This window comes from Passer montanus, unplaced genomic scaffold, assembly GCF_014805655.1.
Source record: "Passer montanus isolate IOZ18808 unplaced genomic scaffold, ASM1480565v1 scaffold7, whole genome shotgun sequence".
Classification (NCBI taxonomy): Eukaryota; Metazoa; Chordata; class Aves; order Passeriformes; family Passeridae; genus Passer; species Passer montanus.
The window spans coordinates 247,267-270,469 of NW_024372147.1; the positions used below are offsets into that span (position 1 = coordinate 247,267).

The following is a 23,203-nucleotide window of genomic DNA, read 5'->3' on the forward strand; positions in this document are numbered from 1 at the left end:
GTGTGCCCATGATGCCTCAGGTCATCAGGGAAGAGATGCAACACCCAGATGGCCTTGTGATCAAGGGGTGGTCTTACCCTCCATTAGTATCCCCCAGGTTATCTGTAAATGTGCTGGGATCAAGCAGGCCAAGAAAAGCCTCTGTGGTATGCTAGACAGTGGTCACAAAATGACTGAATATTCAGAGTTGGAAGGGACCTGTAAGGATCACTTCTGTAAGGACTTCAACTCTTAAATGAATGGTCCATAGAGGGATCAAATCCTCCAACCTTGGCATTGTTAGCATCATGCTCTAAGCAACTGACTCAACTCAGGTAAAATACAAACAAGGAAAGGCCTGGTGGGTTGATTACATCACACTCCTGCAGATCTACCAAGCAAGAGCTACATGCTCACAATGGTGGAGACAACCACAGGATGGCTGGAGGCATACCCTGTGTTTCATGGAACAGCATCCTGTGCCTTGAGAAGCAAGTTTGACAAATATGGTATTTGTATTTCATGAAAGTAATCAATGAAAATTTGCTTTCAGCCCAGAGGATTGAGTTCTGCTACCAGTTTTTCTGCTAGTACCTTTCCTTCAAGAAAAAGCTGCAAATGCTGACTGTTCAAAGTGATACAGGGTGTGGAAAATAAGGCTTGCTAGATAAGACTGAAATAATTTGTTTTATTTAAGAATTCTTGAGGTAATTTTATCACCCTTGATATAAACTTTCACTTGAAATAGTACAGCTGATAGTGAAGAAAGGAGATTATTTCCTTTGTATTGAGACAAGACAGCAAGATCCAAAGGTTTACAGCTGAAGGTAAACTTTAAATCATGTCTTAGATCTGAAAATCTTAGATCTGAAAAAATATTATTCCCTAGCAGTAAAGATATTTAAATTTTTAAATGGAATATACAGCTGTAAAATACTGTTACACATTATATGTGTTGGTATTAATTACTGGGACAATTTTTACAGTCTGTAAGGAGCTGGTATATTGACCCTTTTAATCCTGAAATGAGTAAGTGCATCCACTTTTATCCTCTTTTCCTACACTGCGATAACAAGGATTTTATCTGTGCTGCCCTCAGCATTCTTGCGCGTCTTGAGTTTCATTGCTTGTCAAATACTTTCAGGCAGAGCAGAACTAGTCCCCATGCCTTTCATGCCTTCGGAAGTAAGTGATCATGAGGAGCCTGTTCCCAGAGTAATGGATTAAATGAGGGGAGTTTTTGGAATTTTTGGTTTTTTAGGCACTGAATTTCATTTATGTGTCCCTGTGAAATCTTACTCTTTTTATTTTTTTATTTTTATTTTTTTCCTTTTTGGTAGAGGGGAACTGTTTTTATTTTTAAGAATGGGAAGTTTTTGTTTGAGTGAAGTGTAATTAAGTGAAACCCCCTACATATGAGCAAAGTTTGATGTAATTAAATCACAGTCAAAGCTTTCATCAAACCAAACAATCAGTTCTTTCCCCCTTTTGTGTGAAGTCACTCTGCATCTGCTGGTTTAGAAAAAGAAAAAGATTTCTGTGTACTTCTGGTAACAAGGTGTGTAAAATATCCTCTCTTGTGGTGAAGAGGCTTTTACTGATCTCGAGAAACATATATGTTATCTGTTAACATATATATGATTATGTTATTCTAGATGAAATGAATTTATTTCTAATAAAATATTCCAAATTTAAAAAACATTATGACATAGCACTAAGATGGTGAAAATTTAATCAACCAGCATGAAAGTTACAGACGTACCTCATGAGAATGAACATTTCATGGTGCTACACAATTAGTTTTCATATATTGCACAATGACATTGGAAAAAAATGAATGCTGATGGTAAAGTTTATGTGCTTTTGATCAATATGAAATATTTAAATTATAAATTGTAAGTATTTTTTTGAACTCCCTTACAATATATGTATCCGTTTTCATTCTCTCTAAAAACCTTGTCTTTTCTACCACGTGTGCTTGAGAAACTTCCAACTGGCATTATAAAGTGCATTAGTCTTTCATAGCTTTTCTCAGAAAAAACTCCATTAGACTTACTGAATTAAATTATTTACCCATAAGATCATACTTACTAACATTTAATTTATTACTCTCTTTATACTAAAAGCTTTTTTGAACCTGTAGTACAAGTTGCTAAGATCCCCACCAAAACTCAATGAAAATTCATGATATTTCAGAAATAAAAATATTAATTAAAAAATTATTTTGAGTTTACACCAAATAAGGCCAATAAGAACCCACAAAACTCTGATTCTGTGATGTTTTGGAAAGTGTTTATCCTAATTTTACCATTCTGACTTTTTTTTGAGAAGAAGTAGGCCTTTAAGTGAAAAGACACAAAACTTGCCCATCTAGTAGAAGCCCTTCTACTTGATTTACTGTGGAGTACATCCTGAATAAGTTGTTCTAGAAGTGTTACTGAAGCATATTTGCTTAATTAATAAATTTTTTCTTATTTCTTCAAAGTGAATAAGATCTTAACTGGAAGTCATCCATTTCTCCCATCACTTCTCAGATCTAATTTGTCCTAGTCTAATTTTTATTGGATTGTATGCTTTTTCACTACTGAATTCACAAATAAAAAAGTGTAATTGGAATATATGAAAAAATGCAGTCTTTATATAATCATCTTGGAATTTATAAGAACTTTTCTGGTTTCAAATGGTAGTTGGAATTAAGAGTTAAGTTTTAGTGATAGTATTTGCCTTGCATTGAATCACTGTCTGAAGATTTCTGAAAAAGACTAAGAGAATCAGGAGTGAGTTAATTTGGCTGTCTTTAGTGTCAGTTAGTAGAAGAGGGGTTTCTGACTTATGGCTGGTTTCTGAGTACTAAGAACAAGGAAGTCCTTTATTTCACTTGCTCATGGATTTTCAGAACTCTTTGTGGTTTTCATGCTCTCTTTCCCTAATATATGGAATGATAATATCATGTAATCAGATAAAAATAAAGCAAAAATAAATAAATAAAAACCTAAGGAAAACCTAATTTCCAGCTATATAACAACCATGCCAGCAATTGAAGATATATTGCAAGGTGTGAATCTTTGCAAGTGTCTGCAGGGAGACATTTTTTGTATACCTTCCATTCCTGTATAATTAAATTCTGATCTATATTACTGCAGTGTTTATCTTGTTCCTTCTGGTTTGTCATTTTAAGTTCTCTGTGTTCAGTCACAAAAATCTTTCATGTGTCCGGAGAGCCACAAGGTTTTCTGTGAACACAGAGGAAATTTGGCTTTTTGTACTCATTAGAGGTTCTTGATTTCTTGTTGGCATGAAATAGCTGCAGTTGTAAAAAGGAATGGCTCCTTGAAATGAAGAAAATATAGCATTTAATGTATTTTGTTAAAATCACATGCCTGATGTGAATATAAAAGGAACAATGGACTGCTAAGTGTCAGAATTCTGTGCTGAATTTGTGTTAGCTGCTATCTGGAAAAGACAGTCAGAAAACGGGAAGACTTTGTTTCAAGTTCAAGAAAATCATCAGCCCTGCCACATGGGTTATCTCCTTGATAAAGTCTTTACATTTGCAGAGAAACTATTTCAAAATCCTGAAACCTGCTTTTTTTTTTGTCATGGGCAGTCAGCTCCCTGCCTTGTCTCTCCACTGCCTCCAGGAAATAAGTGAAATCTATTAATGAAAACTTGTGTTTAAGTAAAAAATAAATCAAGAAAACCAACCTGAGCTACTCAAAAATAAAATTTCAGCTTGAAAAGTTAGCATCTTTCAAATAAGTAAACAGCAGAAAACCTCAGTGAAGTAAGGCATTATGAACTCATTTGGCTGCTACATGCAGTTGAAATGTAATTATGTGGAAATGCCTAATATGCTCTGTAAACTGAGCTGAAGAATAGAAAACCCTGGTGGCTATCAAAAGGCATGAATGAAACTGTGCAACTTTCCTAGTGAGTTTTTTTTAAGCTACTAGCTACAAATAGCCAGCAGTAGACCTGTGATAAAGTTCTTAGGCTCTCTGAACAAGGATAATAATTCCTGCCCAGGAAGCAAATGCAAGCATAAGCATATAGCAGGGGCAGCAGTAATGGCAGGCTGGGTTCATCTTCAGTGACATTGCATATTGTGTAGCTAGAAGGTCTGAAACTGTGAAGGTCTTTTGGTCTGTAAATCTGTCGACTTCTCCTAATTTCTCTTACTGATGAAGATTTCACTAAGACTGGGACCAGCATAATGGTCAATACCTTTCAGGAAAACAAGGAGAGAGGAAATCTCTTTTCATCTATGTCATAGGAATCTCATTAAATTCAGTGAATCTTTTGGAACTAATTACAAGCCCGCACACTGACCAAAGATTGAATTACCACAATTAACATACTTAAAAATTCTATTAGGTAAAATGACATAGGTGCTCACTCCTGGGGAAAATAAAGTCTCTTTTGTTGAAAAGAGTAGACAGGCTAGAGAATATTTGGTCTTCACAGTGTTGGAAAAAGAAACTTTGAAGTGCACATGACAGAACCAAAGATTTAATAAATACCTGTTGGAGGCAGATTTTGGGGCACCTCTTTTAAGTCTAGCAAGCACTAGACTTGTTGCTACAGTATGACATGTGCGTTGTTGTTGTGAGCCTCATTCCTTTTTATGAATTTTATCATCACAGACATTAATTTAGTAAAATTTGATAGCAAAATTGATCCTATTTAGGGCTTACCTGCATGGGAAAGATGAACACTATTACACTTCTCAGAGACTCCCAGAGCTGTTGCCTCTTCTATTCTGTTCCACTAGACTGTATTTCTAGTTGATTTTAGCTGTTCTGCTTGTCTGATGATTAGGTATTTCATTTTCTCTACTTGAGAAAAAATTGCAAAACTTTCTTTGATTTGTTGTTTTTTTTTTTTTTACTCTTCTTTTGTTTTCATGTGGTTTACTGGAACAATTGTTTGAGGTTTTTTTTGTTTAATGTTAAATTGTTGCTTTGCTCTTTAGGTACCCAATATTTTCTTTGAGTCCTTCATAAAACTAAATAACTTGATAGAGTTCTTCAGTTTTATGAAAAGAAGTCTTCTAGAGAAGTCAAACATCATAATCTTTTTTTTCCCTTCTATGCTACTTCTGTTCTGCCTTATGAGAAGTTTAATAGTTAATTAAGGAGTTGGTAGTTCTTGTTGTTTGAGGGAGTTTGGAGTAAATTGAATTTTAAGAAAAAAAAGGGTGCATGCAACAATATAATAGCTGAAAATAATTTCATTAAAAAGTAAAATAAGTGAAAATGCAATATGTTAATTTGTGTATGCACTTGGGTTGGGATGTTTTAGTTTAAGTTAAGATATGTCATTAGTAAAGTCAATGTGACAATGTACTTTTTAGATAGTTATGAACAGAGTATAATTTTTCACATTAACTTGTAGTGGCTAGGTACTGTATGTTGACATTTGCTTATTTGGAGTAAATTTGCACTCAAATTGAAAAGCATTAAAATCTGTTAGTCATTATTGTGAACCTAGCTGATAATTCAGACAAATAAATTGTTCCTTTCAAAGTAAAATCAGTGCCATATATTTTTTAAGTTTTCACAGAAAAGAGAAGGTTTATGTCTGTAAATGATATCAGGTTTTTTTCAGTACATGGAAATTAAAATATACACCTATGTATTCTGAATAAATAAATCTCAGGTTGTCACAGTATTCTGCTATTTTTATTACAATTTTTATTTCAGTAAACAGCTATGGTGGAAGAAACAAAATTTATTTGTTTAACCATAATGTTATAAACATAGTAATGATAACTGGCTAATATTGCTATTGCAACTGTTATTATTATAGGGTGATGTCCTATTTGAACTCCTTTGTTGAAGTTCATATGGCATGATCTATGTAATTTATAGTATCTGTGTATTACAAATTTCTTGGCTTACTCTGAGTATGCATAATGGGATATTGTTTGGACTGGAAGAGAAATGATAGGCATACTTTATTCATGCATCACTTATGAGCTTGATTCCTTTAAAATGCCTCAGTTGCTTTTTAAATTTGATTAAACTCACAGTAGAATTACAGTATATGGAACAGCATGCTTTATGTAACTGGAATAGCTTTTCTTGAATAACAGATAATATGTTTTGTTTATATATTTTTTATTTCACAAAGCCTTGTTACCAGATTTTTGTGCATATTAAAGAAACCTAAGGCTTCTTTATGCTTTTGGAATTCTTATGTATTGGTTTTTTTTAAACAATATATAATGTTTATCACAAAAAATGTAATAAATGCTGTATGATGGATAACTCTTAACTAAAATGCCTTATTTTAAATATCATGTTAAATGGTCTACTTAAGTATTCCTTTAGCCTAGAAAAAGCTGTGTGAAATATCTAGAAAGCCCTACATTGCCTTCAGCAGCGAGATGTGTTCTGTTGAACAGTGGAAAGCTGTCCAAGAGAAATGACTGAATTCAGTGTTAGCATGTGAGAAAGTGCTGAATTCAAACAGTGTTTCCATCGTCTAGAATGTCTTCCAATGTAAATGAAAGCATGCAGAATTGTCACCCTGTAGAGACTATTCTTTCATTTGTTTTTATTTACATTGAGAAGCAAGTTCATAATGACCATCTGGTTCTTGACAATTTCTACAAAGTGTTTTGATTTCACTCTGGAATTCATACTAAATTTTGAGTTAAATTGCACAATGGAAGTTGCCAAAGAATATGTTTTAAGCTACATGGGTTAAACAATAAAGCAGAAGTTCATATGAAGTCATTTTCCTGAAATAAAGCGTAGTGGCTGTTGTAAAAGAAATGTATAATTATTCAGTGTATATCTATTTGTGACTGATTGCTCTTTTCTCATATTGTGCAAAAGGCAAAAAGCCCTATCATGGACTGTTGGATTTTGGGTAATACCTCTTTTTAATATTCAAAATTTTATGTGCCTTTCTATTATAAATCAAGTTTGACATAAACTATTATATGATAAATGCTAAGTGTTCATATAATTCTTCAGGGAATATCTCTAAGCAATATGTGTGTTTCACAAATACACATGTATTAGACTATCTGGGTAGAATAATTCAGTACCCTTGATTCCTTTCCAACATGTACATTAAAAAGAAAAAAAGTGAAAAATGTATTTAGCAGAAGCTAACATTACAAAGGCAGATGTATCATCCATCCAGCGGAAATGTAGCTTTTTTTTGGTTTATTTTGAATTGAAATTTGTGAAGAGTTATACCCAGGGGTGCTTTAAAAGTAGTGTGCCTGCTGTTGTTTATCTACTAGTGCTTCTATGTATTAATGGCATGCTCTCATTTCTGATGATTCATTTCATAACACATGCCACCTCTCACCAGAAGATCAATATTTAAAATATGAGGCATTTGAGAAGGATGAGACATTCTGCTGCAAGTAACTGCAATTTTGAGCACAGGGAAGACATAGGCCTGTGGGGCAGGTCCAGATGAGGGCTGAAAAAAATGTTCAGAGGGATGAAGCAGAAGCTCTTCTATAAGGAAAGGCTGAGAGAGTTGGGATTGTTCAGTCTGGAGAAGAGAAGCTGCCACAGACACCTTATTGTACTTCCAGTACTTAATAAGAAAGTCTGTAGCAATAGAACAAGGGAAAATAGTTTTGAAACAAAAGAGGGTAGATTTAGATGAGTTACAAGGAAGACATTTTTTATGATGAGGGTGGTAAAACACTAGAGCTGTTTGCTCTGAGAGGCTGTGGATGCTGCACACTCAGAAACATTGTAGATCAGGTTGGATGGGGCTCTGGGCAATCTGGTCTAGTGCAGGTGTCCCAGCTTATGGCAGGGGGTTGGACTAGATGACCTTTAAAGGTCCTTTCCAACTCAAGCTGTTCTGTGATTCTGTGGGTCTGTGATTGTATATCATACAGATAGATTGGAGTAAAAATGCTTTTTATTTTCTCCTCTTAATATTCATCTAGGTATCTAGATTTACAATGTAGGCTTTGGCAGTAGAAAAGGGATCAGTGACACTTGAAGTGTTCCCTTGAATCAGCACTGTACCTCTCTGTGTGAAGCACAGCATCGTCATATTCTTCTCTTTCTAATGCAATTTATGACTAATAAGGTCTTTCTATTTTCTGTGCTGTAAAGAAATCTTTCACTAATGAGATCCTTTTCTGAGACTTGCCAATGCAGTGCATTTACTCATAAGAATTTCTTTTTTTTTTCTTTTTTGTGCTTACCAGTTGGACATTTTGTCCCAAGTAAAACGGCTTCTTTCACCATTGTAAATCTAATCTGTGGATAATGAAGTGAATATAGTTAGACACTGAAGAGTAGGATAATTTTTTTGCCTTGTTTATTGTGTAAACCTGAAACAGGAAATAAAGTTCTGAAAATAAGTACAATTTTATTCCTTTTTTTTTCATGAGAGAAGTACTCTGATCTTGGTAGAATATGGCATTTGTGCCTTCATCAAGAGCAATTAAAACCTATTGTTTGTTGTGAATGGATATTATTTATGGGATTCAGGAGAGAACTTCTAACTCTCAACAGTCAAGGCCACTACTGGGCCTTTCCATTAGAAAGCATTTTCTTTAAAGAACTAAATTAAAGAGTAGTAAAACCAAATTTTTTTTTAATGTGATCAAAAATCCCCTTGGGACATTCATATTAAAGTGTGGTTAATAAGAAATATCTATAATTACTTAGCAGAAACACTTAATTATTAATTAAGGTAAGGAAAAGATATTGTATTCATTAATATTTATGGGTTTTGACTGTGAATCCTGGTAGACAAATAGAAGAGTTGGAAGTAAAAAAATTCACCTATGACTTGTCAGTTATTAGTTGCATCCAAAGAAGGTGATTGTCCTGAAAAGAAACACTTCATAAAGACTAAAATTTGACATAATTTCCTCTTTCTCTAAAGAACTGATGCCAGCCCCAGTGTAGTTAGGGAAGGACTTGCTGCACTTGAGTTTTTTAAGCTTAATTTTCTTTCAGCTGAACTAGATCAGGTATTGATTCTCAATTGATACATTTCAAATTTAAATGGAGAATGAACACATATCCTGTATAGTAATTCAGCTGGAGAGGCATTAAAGCTACGGTATTGATTAGCGTTTGCTTGTTCCTGCACAATTGATTGTGAACTGCAGTTAAGTCTTCTTTTTCTGAAACGTTCAGGTTTTATTCTGTATGATGTTAGGACTTGCATACTAATAATTGTGAGGTGATGATTATTTTGCTGTGTCTGCATCAAATGCATATACCATTTGGAAAGCAAAAATTTTTCCATTTTGTCATGTTTCCTGTGCTTAAAAGGGATGAGATTACTTTTTTATTTAATTTCATTCAGTTTGCTTGGCTTTATAATTTTTTTTTAGAAACAACTGTATTAAATGTGATTGCACATTAAAAGTGGTTGCAAAGACCTGTGCTGACATCAGGTCAAAAGTAAATAAAAGCATATGGTGAGGTTGTAGGTTAGTGCTACAACAGAGAATTGAAAATGTCACTTGATATTCATGTAAATCGTAGTGAGTGGACAGTGAACCATTTCTTGGTTTGATCTCAGAAATTAAGTTAGAAGTGGGTAAAACCAGCTGGTTAAAGAATATGACAAATTATTGTCTGGTAGTCTCATGAAATATTGGGTAAAAAAACCCCAAAACCTGTACCTCAGTACTGATACTTCTACACATAATACAGCAAGGGGAAATATTTAGAGACATGCTGCTCTCCGATACAGAGTTGATTCTGTTACAGTTCCAGTAAGCAGTTCTGTCGGATTAACCTGAATGTGATATTTTTTCATTGGCAGATAATTGTGATGATCAGCTGGTGTCTGCTTTGCCTCAGTCATCATTCAGTAGCTCATCAGAGCTGTCTAGCAGTCACAGCCCTGGATTTGCGAGGCTTAATCGAAGAGAGGGTGAGTTTTATTGGTCAATTGTTAATTCTGGGTTGAAATGAAAGCAGTTTAGATATTCAAGAGCATATGTTACTGTTTCAAATAATTTTTGTCTGGTATTTGTGTACCAGCCATGAACAACACTGTAGTCTCAGGTCAAGGAAGTTATGACTCTCAACTTCTCACACTGTGGTAAGCTGTCTGACAACATGAGCCCTCAGTGGCTGGAGCTGCTCTGTGGAAGCAGCATCTGTGGAGAGGCAGCATCTGTGGATACTGACTTCTATTTAGTTATTACCAATGAGGAATCTGATGAACGAACTGTATGAAAGGCACTGTCCTAGGAATCTTCACTGAAATATTGTGTCCTAGGTCAAAATCTAATTCTTAATAATTCAGCCACAATATTAGTGATGGTTACGGTTACTTAAAGAGTTCAAATACATACAATTTCCCTCATGTAGTCTATTGTTATATTTTGCATTATTTAATTGAGAGGTATCTAAAATAAATCTTAATAGTATTTCGTCCTGCCAAAATAATTTCTGTCATTGAACCTCCGTGATAGACTGGATTATTTGCAATGTCTCATAGACAGAAACACTATAATGAAGAAGGACTATCCCAATCTGTTTTATTAACCTAATATGCAGTATAAGCATGAGCTTTTGTTTTGAATAAAGTTGTGATATCAACAGAAATTATATATCCTGGAAGGAATTTCCTTATTTTGAAGTAATATATGCTCTTAGAATTTTAAATAACACCTGTATTATCACCAAAATTAGCATTTTCATATTGGTCTTCCCTAAAAATATATGTTTGAAAGGTTTTTCCATTTGGCTCTCTTTGTGTGCTATGAAGTTGTTTGTGCCATGTTAAAATGCATTTTTTAAATTTATAATTTGCTTGGCTTTGCCCTGTACTGTGTGCATACATTAGAAATGCTTGTAACCTTACATCTGGTCTCATTTGAACTCATGTAGATACAAAACAGCAGGTAGTTAATTAGAAGATTATGACTTCTCATTCTGTGTACCTCAGGTTCATGGAACTGAAGAGAATATAGGTTTGAATGTCTTATTCATTTGTCATTGTTTAATAATATGGCCAGATTGTTTGGCTACATATTTTTTTGTTCATTCAGACATAACTTTATGGAATGGTGCAGATGAGGTGAGATGGAAATTTCTTCAGTAAATTAATCTTAATTAAATTAGTTTTAACTTATATTTTATTTTTTTATTTTTCAGTAGAGACTCAGTATATGCTATGGAACCAGGAATACACTTTACTCTGAGTTTGTGTTTAACTCTTTTTTGTGAACTTCCTGTGTAAAACTTGATTATATTTGTAGGTATATACACGTGAAAGCTTTATTTGGATGAAAAAAAGCTACTAATTATAAATACATGGTTATGCATACATGGTTATGCATACATGGTTATAAACATTTAGGCACACGAGAAATGATTGCTAAACCATACAGACTGGAAAAAACATCTCTTATTAGGAAAATACGGTGTGTGCTGCCAGTGATTTTATGGAAGCAATGAACACATCATTAGAGTTTTTAAAAAAATTGTGTGATAGCTGAAAGTGGGTTTGCATTTAATATGGATCATTCTCTACTTTGAATAAAAACATCTCTTTTTTTCAGCCAAAGTTGGTGGCTGGGAGCAATTGTGACCTCCTAACATTCATTTAGGACAAGCAGATTGTTGTTTTAATACAATAATATGCTTGGTTCTTAAAATGCCAAAGTTAGGGAAAATTGAATGTATTTTAGACAGAAAAAAGTTGAATATTTTTACAGAGATTACATGGGAGCCAAAATGTTGTCCTTCATCAAAAAATAAATAAACTGAATATGCATATACACCTACACTATTTCAACTGGCAATGGAAAATTAAAAAATAGCAGGAAATTTATCAGAAATGTGAGAAGTTGCACTGAAATGGTTCTTTAACCATGTAGATTTGTGTTTACTAAATGTAGAAGATCAATAGGAAAAGTTAAAGGAGGAAAGAAAAATTACGCCTAAAAAATAAAAGTACCGCATGTACTTTATGTGAAGACGTCGTAAAAATGATAACAGCAGCGAATGATTATTAAAACAGCTAAGTGAGAATATGTTTCAGCTTTCTCTCTGTAAAGCAAAAAGATAATGTGGTTGAACTCCTTGATAACAAAAAATATTTCCAGTCCATTAGCAGTTAGGGAAAGTGATAACATCCAGAAATAACTCATTATATGTTCTTCAGAGTTTTAATTATTACTAGTTCGCTGATTCCCTGAAGTTTTCAGATACTCAATACTCAAGCACAGCTAATGAACAGTTCTGCTAACTGCTAAAGTAGTTACTCTGACATCAGCTTTGCTTGCAATAATGGAAAATTAGATAGAAAAATTAAGTAGAAAGAACTAAGTAAAAAAACCTCAATCACTAATAGCAGTTAAATATTTTTAATGGAAAAATAAAATTTTAAACCCCTAGTTTAACTATTTGAAGTTAGAAGACATAAAATGCAGAGATTTAATATAAGTAGAGTTTGACTTTTGTCCTAATTTTGTATGAATTTTTAATTTTAAATAATAGCACCATATCAGTGCAGTACAAACTAAATGTATTAAGATCTAGCTGATGGATCTCACAATGCATTTATCATTACTATATAGAGGTGCTATCAGAGAATTCCAAAGGAAACTCTAAGGCCAGCTTTGTTCAATATTTTTGTTTATTATATAGAAGAAAGCACAAATCATTTATGATGAAATGCATAATGACATCAAGAGTGGTGAAATAGTGAATAATCATGGCAAAGTAATTATGAAGAAATATGTAATCAATATGCCTGAATATACAATATAAATATACCTAAATATATAATATGAATAAACACTTTAACAGGGTGAGTTGTAAAGTATTTAGAGGAAAGAGCAGAGGTCATACTTATTAAAGAGGAACTGTATTCTGCAAAGCTGTGGCTGAGATTAATCAGGGAATTGAAATAAATTAGCAATCCCCCTTCTTCTCTAGCAAAAAAGTACCCAAACCAAAACAAACCAAAGCAAACAAAACCCAAAAAAATACAAACAAATTGGTGCATAAGCAAACAGAAAAAAAGACGTTCTTATTTTCTATATAGCTTTATACTTTACCACTGAGCTGTGTACTAAAATTCTGGATGCTGAAAGTCTCGTTGAAATTCTAGGCTGTTTTCCTATGCCAATGGGAATAGGTGACACAAAAAATGTTCAGCAAGGTGTTCTGTTTTTACATATCTAGCCACAAGAGAGTAAATGAAACAAGAAGGAAAAAAGAACAAAGGTAAAGTACACCTATTTGCAGGGTGAACCGAGGCATCCCAAAAGAAGGGAAAAAGCATTCAGAGCATGTCTGTCCAGGACAGTGATAGGAATTTAAATGCCAATACTTAACCAGGACCATCAAGGATGTGTTTCTGTCCACTCATTGCCAATAATTTACATGATGAGTACTCAGTTGAAGTCTGGCACAACAGAGGGTTCGCTCTATTTGCAAATTCTTGGTGTATTGCCTCCCAGCCATGATATGTGAAAAAGCCCTTTACCACATGGAGAGAAGGTTGTGTCATTGTTGAGCTCAGCATTTTCTAGTTTTGTCTGCATTGCACTGTCAAGCTGGTTGTGCACACTTTCTAATTCACTATTCCAATACCCTTGGAAAAGATGCATTAATTGCACTATGAATCACCATACCATGAGCCTTTATACGCAAGAACACAGGCCTTCTTTTGAATTAAGGAACTTCTAAAATCTTTCAGGAAAAAGATTTGATCTACAAGAGTGAACATACCACTGGAACAACCTTAATATTTGGACAGCTAAATAAGCTGGATATGGATTTGGCTGTGATTATCTTGCCCCATATTCACACACAATTAATTGATCAAAATATGACAGAAGGAAATTGAATATAGAAGTTGTTAAGTAGCCAAAAAAACTGGCTTACAGCTTTCTCTTTCCCTGAAGTAAGAAGAAACCCATGTATTTTAATTATGCTGTCAGCTTACCCTGCCAGTTTTTCAAAAGCAGCCTGAAGTTTTGAATGCCTTAACAGCAGATCTATTTTTCCCCCACTCTGGTATATATGTGGAACTTCTTTGTCTTTTTCATTACCTTTACCTTACCATTACACTGAATATCCTACGCTTTACCACATTCTTTTTGTTACAAAGAATATTTAAAGGATCGTTTATTCAGTATGGTATTGTAAACTCCATACTTATTTTTCTTTTTATAAAACAGAATACTTTAATCACTTTTTCAGAACTCAAACTAAGTAGGTCAAAATGGATAAATGAATTCTAGAAATCAGTAGTTAAAGAAAACATCAAGTCAACAGTTATACATCAAGAACAGTTAAAGAAAAAAAAACATTTCTTACACAAAAAGAAAGTCAATTTTCATCAATTTTTATAAGAAGAAGTTTAACCTTCATAATGTAATGCTAACAATTAAAAAATGGCAAAAATGAAAACAATTTAATTGCAGCTGGGATTGTATGTCACAAAAGAATAATTAGGAGAAGCTTACTCCCTCCATTTCAGCAGTATGCAAATAAAATTCATTAAAGCTGATATTTTACTTTAATACAAGGAATAAGAAAAGGAAACTAGAACAATAAAAGATCAAGTCTGATGTTAATCATTATGTTTTTATAAATAAAACCAAATCTAAGTTGAACTATCTAACATCATAACACATTTTTATGACTTACCTTTTAATGTAGGAAAAAGGCAAAAGTAACAATCTCAGTCTTTTGCTTTTAAACAAAAAACAATAAGAACTTCTACAGTGATTTCTTCAAAAAGGACCAAATAATGTTCTGTTGTCCAGTGAAACTCCAGGACCATGCAGTTTCTGAGGAAGAAATGAATCTGGTTTTCTTTGGTTGGCTTCTTTCCTGTAGCTATTACAATAATTATATCTTTCAGTAAGAACATTACCATGGATCTCTCAGCATATTAATTACAAAATTGTTTTTAATGCCATTTTACAGCTTCATGTCTTCTGCAGAAGATGTTTTTAATAAGGGTATTAGACACCTTAAAAAAAATTGTATAGGCGCATAGGAAAGCTGCATATGGTGTTGCTCATGCATATGTTGCATGTACACAATTAAAAAAAAATTCTCAGGAGTATATCAGCCTTATGAAGGTAGAATTTGAAGCAGATTATTGCATTAATGTCAAGATTTGAATTTATGCTGCTTTTGTTTTGCTATATCTTCTGTTCATATGTGTATATGGTGTGATTCTAATACTGCAAAAGGATGTGAGGGTCAGAAAAAAAGTGACAAAGAAAGGAAGAGAAAGAAGAAAGGAACTAAATTGGACTTAAGCAGAATGAGTAAATAGGATCAAAGATTCACAAATATATTAAATATTTGCAGCCCATTGTGTGCTTTCATGAACATTTATGAGGAACTGGAATATTTGTACAGTTTTTTCAAGAAACCTAATTCCAGACTTGTCATCAAAATTCATTTAAGCGTAACAAAGCATAAAAAGAGGTTTCAGCCAGCTATTTCATATGTTTCATCATTGGAATAGCAAAATCCATGGTGAAATGCACAGAAGAAGTAAAAAATGTTAATAACGGTACTATATTCTTGAAATTGTTTGGGACTCTTTTTCTACATGAAATATAGCTATGGGAATAGAAGAATTTTTGAGAACTCACACTAAATAGGTCAAAATGGATAAATGAATTCTAGCAATCGGTCGTTAAATAAAACATCAAGTCAACAGTTAAGCGTTAAGTCAACAGTTAAATAAAAAAACAGTTTTCTAAAAACTTGTGTTGAACTACAGTATTCACATACTCTTACAAGGAACCTTGAACAGGCTTGAGAATAAGGTGAAATGAAAACTGACTTCAAAGATAAAGTTTGCTACAGCCCATGTCTACTGTCCTTTTTTTTTTAAAAAATTAGTAGAATACAAAATAGAAACCTGGATATAGCTGGGTTCTTTTCTGGGTTTAGATAGTTCTAAATATACTCATAAAATCTTAGACAAAGGCTGAATTTTATCCAAAATTTGAATCATTATGATGTCCTTTAGAGTGTCAAAACAGAATTTAACTCCTAGGATTGCTTTGCAGTAAGAAAGAGTTTAAGATCATGCCTCCTTTAATTTTTGAGGGATGGAAAAATAAATCATAAGCGAGGATGCATCTGATTTTCTTCTTTTTTCCCTTGTATGTTTGGGCCAAGGGTAAAGGAGCTTAAATATTTTTTTCTAAAAAGCCTAAAAAACAACTGCTAAATGGGATAAAACCAGATTTTGGAAAATTTCCTGAATTAAAAAAAAAAAAATTCTATGTCATGAAATAATAACTAATTTCAGCTGTAGTGCAAAATAAGGCTGAGTGTCATAAATTCTGATTTCTAGGGAATTATTCAGATTTTGGAAAATTTCCTGAATTTAAAAAAAAAATAAAAATTCTATGTCATGAAATAATAACTAATTTCAGCTGTAGTGCAAAATAAGGCTGAGTGTCATAAATTCTGATTTCTAGGGAATTATGACATTTTCAGTTTTAAAGGAGAATGCTATAAAAATAGAAAATATTCTTCCTACTACATCCCTACAAAAAGTTCTGAGACGTTACCTGTACAAGGCATCTGTCTTTTGACATCTCATTTATGATAGATTTCCTCAGCTTCTTAAGGAACAGCTTTCTTGCATAGGAGACATGGGTTTTTTTCCCTTTCATCATCCTGGTCATACTGCAGTGTTAGTGCCATACTCCATTGGCTGAATGGAGAAGTCAGGATTCCTAGACTTATCTCAAAGATTTGCAAAATGGTATTATTCTCATGAATATCCTTGTCACTCTTTCCCTCAGTGTCATATAGGCAGATAATGCATATAAATATTGTTATAATCTTTATGAAATTATGTTACATTTATATATGACATTATAATCTGCATCTTTAGGTATCTCAAAGAGACAGAAAATCATGAACTAAGCTACTTCAGATAAGAGATAAGAGCTGAAAGTACATCAGACAGTCTCGAAACAGGTCTGTAGAAAGTATCAGCCTCATTTAGTTGGCGAATATATAAAGTAGAATTTTCTGGTGAAACGTGACTTTGACTTGTCTCAGATTTTTGATTTCTGTTCATCAACAGGATTTTATTTTCAAAGGTAGAATAATAATAAGTGAAGCACACAGATGTATTCGATAATTGCACTAGGTTAGAAAAATGTATTTTGGTACACATAATACCTTTTTCATTCACATTTTTAAACTTTCTGTTACAAACTGCTCCTGCTCTGGACTTAGCAATTGCTAAGTGAAATTAGCAATGAATTTCTATTACTTAGCTGTTTTGAATAAATTTCACTGCTCTTGGGGCCAGATGAAAAACAGCAGTCTCTGTCTAGCAGTCTTATATTCCAAAACAGGAGTAATTTATGTTCCAGAAGAATAATTTTCAGTTACCACCTTGCATATAAAAAGTTAGACAGAGAAAATAGTGCTAGGTCATGAAAATGAAAGTAAAATAAACCAAAAATCTACTTGCTGCTCTACTTTCTTCAGATTTTCAGTGAAGGCTATCCATCATCCTTCAATAAATTTCCCTGTTGCAGTACCTCAACTGCTAACCAGAGAGGTTGTAACAAATTATTTTGATGTAATAATTGAATGAATGTATAACAAAGATTTGAGCTCTACAGAGAAGAATAAAACAACACACTAACATCCTGTTCCATGTTGGAATTAATTCTACTCATTGCTTCTGGTACAAATATCACATAAAATTATAGTGGTTCAGCTTTGGCTGTATTAAATTGCAAGACAACTTTGTGTACTTAACTTTATGATTTCCTTCACTCTCAAGTTTTGTTTGCAAAACTCCTCCCAATGGCTTAGAGCAGTAGAAAAAGGTCAAATAACTACATCAGCTGGATGTTTATGCAAAAATAGAAGTGCTAATGTACTTTTAATTTGTGTGGTTTTTTATTTTGTGGTGTGATGATCAATAGCGTGGTAGCATGGGCAGAACTGATTTGGATGAATTCAGTAGAAATTTTTATATTTTTAAGTCTCTTATGGAAGTACCCATTTTTGGAGACTTTTTTGCCTGACTCTTCACTTCCTTTCTTATTATTTATCAAAATAAAGAATTCTGTCAAATTTTAGTTTATATAATAACACCATTTAAGAATCAATACGTTATAATCCATCATAAAATAATATTTAAAGTGGTATTTCTATCATTTGCAGGATTGAAGATATTTCTATTAGTAATTTTCTGCTATTAAATAATTTATGAACATGTGGATCCTCCAAAAAGCCTTCATGAATGGGTTTTAAAATTTCTCTGAACATGGCATGCCAGCTCCTTTGTATGATTTTGTAAGTTTCTTCAGTTTTAAAATACTAGGGACCTAAATTACAGTGTCATGAGGATTCTAGAATTTCAATAATTTGTTTTATGTTTTTTCTGTTGTTGTGGTATCTTCCTGGTGTCATATTGGTAATTGTAGATTATAGTTTATGAACCATGGTAAATGAAACTAAAAGGTCATCAGTAAATTAAGCTGCTCAGCCTTCAGTATCTTAGGGTATAAAAAATCATCGTCCTTTATATAGTATATGAACTTATCTAGACTACCAGCACTACTGCTGTTTTGTTTGTCTTAAGAATAAGAACATTATATTTTTTGTTTTTACCCAGTGAGTTGCTTATGGGGTTGTTTGTTTTGGGGGGTAAAAATTTCTCCATTTTAAGAAGTCATTTATTCTACATATTAGAATGGCTTTCATTCTGTTTGAGAACTGAAATACAGCTGTGCATTAAGCTCATCATGAATGTGTCTAGTAAGAAAAGGAAGGGTTCCCTATATATTTGTGCACATGTTTCAGTTCAAACTTTTTCCAGAAGGTGATTTGGGTGTTTTATTTTCCAGGGTCTTAACATGCTAGAATTGCATGTATGCAATTATAGTAATTGCAAAAATCAGATCTGCAAACACTTTGAGGTCAAACCCAGTGTTTGTAATGAATTTATCATACTTTCTGGCTGAGGTCTTCTATAATCCTTGAGTAGAGAAGTAATTTGAATAGAAATGGTGCTATTATCAGATACCTGTGTATCAATTCATGCTAAGGTTGCTGTCTGACTGAAACATGCATGGATTGTAGGATGTCTTGCTCATAGATTATTCCTTGTACCATTTGCATGACAACATTAAGAGGTCATTATAAACAAATAGTATGACCTGCAAAGGAACAGAAAAATAAAATATGTTTTGCAATTTGTGGTAATTTTACATTGTTATGAGTATATTTCACAATATCATTGCCAAAAGGCTAATTTCCCCTGTTTTGGGATGAAAGATAAGCAAAGAGAAATATAACCTTAAATAAATACTGTTTAAGGAAGTTGGTTTAAAGGAAATACCAAAATAAAAACCCAAAGTAAAATTCAAATTATTAAGTTGTTGCCTACATTGACCAGTATGTCTCAGAACAGGCAATTTATTGTATTCAGAATTAATTATTGCTTCTCAAAATATTATAATTAACCTGAAAGTTCAATAAGCATCTACAAGACTTTTTAAGATCTGAATTTCAAAGCAGAATTTTGAGTCCATTATCTGGGAATTTTGTGAAAAATTATTCTTAAAAAAATTAGAAACCAAATGTTCAGAAAAATGGAAAAGACTTAGTTAAATTATTTACATCTTTGCTAGGCTAGTATTTTGCTGCAATGTTCAATTAAAAAAAAGAAGTACTCTGAAGACTGAAAAACATGTTTTGCTTAATAGGGGCCAAGAATGGTGGGTAATGCAATAGGGAAAATATTATTCCCCATTTAATGATTTGGTTTTTTGTTGATAAATTGAAATGGTCTCCTTTAAAATTTCTCAAATGTAACAAAATAGATATATTACTGAATATGTTGTGCCAGTAGGATACTACATGTATAGCTAATACAATTTTGAAATGTAGATTGCATTTTAAGTACATAATTAATTGATCAGGCATTGATTTAAAAATATATACAACTGACATTTGCGGTGTTGTGAGCTGCAAGAAGAGACACACAAAGGTGGAAATGTTAACAGAGATGCAATACAGCTTTTAGCATCATTTCAGATGATTGCTGTTTACTTCCATAATACTGTGAAATTCAATTGAAAATTCTGAATGTTTAAAAGAGAGTGTTAGAATAATTTTAATAATTGAATAAAAACATTAAGAAAATGCATGAGTAGATGCTATCAAATTTTTTTCAGCATTATAGTTTACTTGTTTTTTGAGTGATAAGTAAAATTTTGCTCTTTATTCTTAGATACAAAGCAACTGAAGTCACCCTTTAATATTGGATCTTTGGCCTATAGAAAGATGAATGACTTTCTGATGGGAAATCAGAAGCATCTATTGACTCTAAAGCGTAAATTGGTAAAAACACACTGGCAAGAGCTCACTGATAAATCAGTTTACAGAAAGCCTTGATATTTCAACTTCTAACATTTTAAAAGGGATTAAGCTTCCTCATGTTGAAGTGCACCTGGTTTCTAAATATAGAATGAAGGGATGAAGTGGAATCTTCACTTTTGCTATTGTTGAGAAGCATAACAGATTTACATCTGGCAAGCAGAACCCTTTGTTTGTGGTTATTGTATGTCTTTAATTCTGAAACAGGATGACTACAATTTAAGCCCATTTATAAAGCCATTGATGTTTTTAATTAAGCTCAAAAATAAACAAACAAAAAAGAGCCACAAAATGTGAACTGCAGCAAAGGATGTATTAATCTTGAATTCAGGAGCCTAAATATTGCAAAGTACCTTAAATCAAATAAGATCAGAGTTGATTGGGAATGAAAAAGAACTGGAAAAATTAATATGTTTTTTTTTTTTTTTTAAATAATTGAGATTTTTCTCCTTTTATTCCAGCTCATTTTACACAAAATGTTTTTAATAAGATTTTCAGTGGACCATTCTCATGTCTTTCTTTGTATTTTAATAATATTTATGTGCAAAGTGTTCAAGACATCTTATAAGCATATTTTGATTCATAAATCAAGAGAGTTTAAGTAGACATTTTGACTTCCTTCATTGTAAGAATTCTGGACAATGCATGTGATTTTCCTTTATTTATTCCTTTTTTATGATTTTGTTTTACCTCTTTAGATCTTCAGTGTGTTGTCACAAATAATCACCTTGTTAACTGAATATGCTTGTGGTTCTTTTCTTTTTAATATTAAATGTGTGACTCATTACATTGCGAAAAAGTGTACTGCATTCTAAGTGGACACTAGTTGGTAAAAGGGACACCTCTTCTTTTTTATAAAATAATTGCTCCTGAATGTATCTGGTGCAAAACAATCTTAAATTTCCTTAAAAATTAATGCTTTACAGTTTTTCAAGGTACAGCTATTAAAGGTAAACTATTCTGAATTACTAAAATGTAAGTATTCTGATAGTTTTGCAAAGTTTAACATATTCATACATTCTAATCTTGCTAAGAAGAAAATATTCAGTAGGAATAGGAGCAAAAGCTCTTTGAGCATTAACTATGTGTGCCTCATACCTAATCTAAAATACAATAAACCAGAACAGAGTTTGGTTTTGCTATTGGTTTTTAATGATGGATCAGGATTCTTTTATTTTAAAGACATAGTCCTGTAAGTTTTTTTTTTTTTGGTGTAACTCTGCTTTTTGCACTTATCCTCTAGCTCTGTGGCCACATTTAGGTATAAGGTTTTTTTTATATATTGAAAACTTTTTTTTACTTAACCAGACTTCATTCTATATTACCTTTTTCACACCCTCTATTAGCAGTAATAACTTTAAAATACATTTTGTAGGGAAATCACTGTATAATAAGTAATATCTGTATATACTCATAGGACTAGATTCTAATATGATGCAGAAGGCCAGCTGTCCACATTTAGCAAAAAGTCGACCTTGAAATTGGTAAGCTTAGAAGAGTAGTCATGAAAGAGCAGTTCAGGCAAAAAGGAAATGATCCATTGAAATCATAGCTTTCACAAGTCATTACATTGTTTACTGTGTTTCCTCAAGGGATTGTTTTGCCTTTTGGATAACTAAGAAGCCTTGATTATTTTTCTAGCCTGCAGAAATATGAAAAGCTTTATCATTTAATCTTTTGGTAGACATATACATATATATACATATTAAAAAAAAGTAATTTCAGCTTACTTCCTGATAAAGCAAAAGAAAATAAACAAAAAAGCCCACCTTACCTTCTTTTTATAACTGCAACAAATAGCCTTTTTTTTTTTTTTTGCTATTACATGAGTATTTGTCACATAAAATTAGTTATGTGATCATTTTTGAGTCCTTAAAATTTTCTGCTATGTTTACATGGAAACAAAGATTAACATAATCAGACTGGTATGGGTAGAGAGGGTAAGGGGCCGATATGCGTGTGTAGGATTCTTCACAATCAAATGATAAAGCACAAAACCTGCCATGGCTTTGTTCTCATTTCTCAATAGTAATGCAAGCTATTTTTTCTCTAACAAATCCAGAAAAGTTGTATGTGTTCATGTTTCCCAGAATTCTTAAAAACTTGTTTCCAGATTCATCTATGTGACCAATCATGTCTCTCACTGTGGTCTCAAAGGTAGTATTTTCAGCTAGAGTGGGATGTTTTGAGCGGCTTTTAAGCAGTTCTCCCTCAGGTATTCATCATTTTGTGGGACTGGGGATTGCAAAGAAACCAGGAAAAATTTGGTGAAATTGAGACTGAACTGGGATTTCTGGCACACAGAATTATAACACCAGAAGCTGCAGTATGAATGCTGCTGTACTGTTTGACCTAGTGCCAGGATCTGAAGCAGCTGGAGCCTCATCCTGGGAGGGCATACATAATAAAAAACAAGAAGAATTTTCTAAATGTCAAAATTTTGCTTGAGGGAAACCATATTCCCAGTACAGTTTCTGGCTGTATTCCACTTGCAGTAGCTCTCAGGTCCTTTTATGTGCTTTTTACACTCATTTCCCTAACCTTTTCACAATTTCTAAGATCAGAAAAGACAAAGGCACAATTATTTTTATGGCTTTGTGCTTGCTGGGGCAGTTTTGGCTTATGTGGTTAAAAATGTCCTTCTGGCCTTTAGTCCAGGTTCCAGACTGCCTGGGCTCAATTTCACAGTTGAACTACCAGAAATTCAAACCAAATATGAAGGCAGTGCTCCTGGCTGACTGTCACAGGTAAGAACTGATCTTACAGATACAGGATGTCCTACAAAACATGAAAATAGATATCAGAATACAGTTTCCACCTCAAAATCCCTATGAAAATTGAACGTCACCTGCAAC

At 32.9% G+C, this 23,203-nt stretch overlaps 1 protein-coding gene across 1 annotated transcript in view; it reads left to right on the plus strand.

Annotated features, from left to right (window-relative positions):
• LOC120512088 (contactin-associated protein-like 4) overlaps positions 1–23,203 on the plus strand; it is a 199,951-nt gene that overhangs the window by 34,118 nt on the left and 142,630 nt on the right. The window contains exon 2 of the mRNA XM_039730013.1: positions 9,754–9,864. Coding sequence (XP_039585947.1) covers positions 9,754–9,864 — 111 coding nt within the window. The remainder of the gene's footprint in view (positions 1–9,753; positions 9,865–23,203) is intronic.